We start from the raw sequence: 2669 nt of genomic DNA on the forward strand, positions 1-2669 counted from the left end.
TTAACCTAAGGCAAATGGACCTAGATGATGGCTAAAGGTGTACTGAAGTACTACCTTCCTAAGACAGGCTTCTTTCACAATGTCTTTTGTTTGCATATAAGGATCAGGTGGCCACACTCCTGTAGTTCGGGCCTGGGCTCTAAAGCCCTGGTTTCAGTTGGTGCTGAGACTCCTCATTTGCATATAAATACTCACATGGGGTTTCTACTTTAAAAGCAATTCTAAATTGCTTATTACAGGAAATGGAAGGCAGAGATCATAAAGGAAGTTTTATCTTAAGTTATTTTATGGTTAGGCCTTTACTATTGGAGAACTTTAAGACAACAATATTTACACTTTGTTAAGCACCATTGTAGAATGGTGCTTCCAAACATGGGTCTTAGCAACCAAAGTTTTAATAAGCTCTGTGATACTGATACTGTTTGGGAAACTGGTTCACAAACTTTAGAGATGCTCTGAAAACCCTGTGTGTTTAAAGGCCCTATTAACAAATTCATGAATATGGATTGTTTATAAATAAAGGAAAGCAGAGCCTTCTTTATACTGTTTATAAATGAAGGCAAGTAGAGCCTTCTTTATATTACATGAAAAGATTTGCTTTTTACTTCTTTGGATTTTGGTGGAGTGGCTCAAGTGGTAGAGCACCAGTCTTGATCTTAAGAGCTAACCGAGTGGGCTTGAATTACAGCTTAGTGGTAGAGTGCTTGCCTAGCATGCATGAAACCTTGGGTTCAATTCCTCAGTACCATATAAAGAGAAAAGGCCTGAAGTGGCGCCTTGACTCAAGTAGTAGAGCGCTAGCCTTGAGAAAAAGCAGTTCAGTAACAGAGCCCAGGCGATGAGTTCAAACCCCAGGACTAGCAAAAAAAAAAAAAAAGCTAAGGGAGTGCCCTGGCTCTGTGTTCATGCCCAGTACTGGCACAAAGTGCTTCTTTGGATTTGGAAGAATACTGCCTTACAGTCTTCACAAGTCCTATGGAAATTGTACTTTTTTTTTGTCAGTCCTGGGACTTGAACTCAGGGTATAGGCAATGTCTCTGGCTTTTTTTGCTCAGGATAGCACCCTACCACTTGAGCTACAGAGCCACTTCTGGCTTTTTCTATTTATGTGGTGCTGAGGAATCAAACCCAGGGCTTCATGTATGCAAGGCAAGCACTTTAGCACTAGGCCATACTCCCAGCTCTATAATTAAATTTTGAAACAGGAAAATTACTCAATCTTAATGAAAGGAAAATGAAAAACAGCAATAGAATATCAGGTTTTTGTTGTTGTTGGTGGTGGTGGTGATGGGGCTTTGACTCAGGGCCTGAGCACTGTCTCTGAGCTTTTTCGTTTTTAAGGCTAGCACTCTACCACGTTAAGCCACAGTGCCACTTCGTTTTCTGGTGGTTAATGGAGATAAAGAGTCTCACAGACTCTCCTGCCTGGGCTGACTTTGAACCACAATCCTCAGCTCTCAGCATCCTGAATAGCTAGGATTACAGGTATGGGCCACTGGCACCCGCCTAGCAGATCATTTTCAACTAACAAACTGGCAAAGATAAAAAATGTGTGAACTGGATGCCAGGGGCTCACAGATATCTGTAATCCTAGATATTTAGGAGGCTGAGATCTGAGAGTTGAGTTTAAAGTAGGCTAGAGCAGGAAAATCCATGAGACCCTTATCTCCAATTTTCCAAAAAGCCCCAGGTCTGTGCGTGCACGCACGGCATCTTTATATGAATATAAACATACTAATACACTGTAGTTCAAAAAATTAAAATTTCAATAACAGGGTATCTAAAAGTCAACTATAGTATGCCTACACCTTGAATTGTTAAAAAAAAAACCCAAGCTACAAAGATTATTTTTCCAGTTTTTAAAAGGAAGATTTATTTAACAAGTTTCACTTAGTACAATACACCTAAATGGAAATCACAATACAAGGTAAGATTTAAATCAAAGTCTCAGGATTTTCATACAAATGACATGACCAAACTTCTAAAGTATTGGTATTACATCTCAAAATTGTCCAGGTCTTAAAAAAAAAACCAAAAGGAAAAATGCACACTCGCGTGCCTTACAGGATATTAAACCAAAAAGCTAGAATTAACAAACATGCCAAATGTTTTCACTTTGAATCGTAGACACAGCTCCTATATTTGAGTTTCATAGAAGAGCATGTTTCTCAACATGCATCTGGAGTTATCAATGTATTGTGGTATAAGAGCAACATTTAACGAAGTGAAACTGCTTTAACCTAAAGATGCTTACTGCTTAGGTACACTCCTACAACATAACTAACTTGAGGAAAGCTGAAAGTTGTTTTTAACAGTTATGGTCAATACTGAACTTCGTTATTATGTCCTAGGTGAATGTTTCAGTGTTCAGAATTACTGAGCTTAAAGTTTTAGACAATCTTTACTTCCACTTTACAGTAAGCATAAATCACAAGCTTGTAATGCAAAACTTTTGAACTTAATTTTTTTTTTAGAAAAAGAAAGGAAGAAAAAGAAAGGAAGAATGAAAGAAAGGTAACCAAGTGATCAACTGTATTTTCCATGTACCAATCATACTGTATATACTAGACATCCCTCCCATTCTATCAGACTCATGTAAATGCACAGCTTTATCTTATCCCTGTAGCAGCTGTTCAGTGCTCCTTCTCTACCTAGGCGAGGTTTGACTG

The 2669-nt window shown here is 38.4% G+C and overlaps 1 protein-coding gene across 1 annotated transcript in view; it reads right to left on the reverse strand.

The window, feature by feature from the left end:
• Positions 1 to 1844: 1844 nt before the first annotated feature.
• Positions 1845 to 2669, reverse strand: part of Hnrnph2 (heterogeneous nuclear ribonucleoprotein H2) — a 7894-nt gene continuing 7069 nt past the window's right edge. The window contains exon 4 of the mRNA XM_048336235.1: positions 1845 to 2669. Coding sequence (XP_048192192.1) covers positions 2652 to 2669 — 18 coding nt within the window. The 3' untranslated portion in view covers positions 1845 to 2651.

The sequence above is a fragment of the Perognathus longimembris genome, chromosome 28, assembly GCF_023159225.1.
Source record: "Perognathus longimembris pacificus isolate PPM17 chromosome 28, ASM2315922v1, whole genome shotgun sequence".
NCBI classification, from domain to species: domain Eukaryota; kingdom Metazoa; phylum Chordata; class Mammalia; order Rodentia; family Heteromyidae; genus Perognathus; species Perognathus longimembris.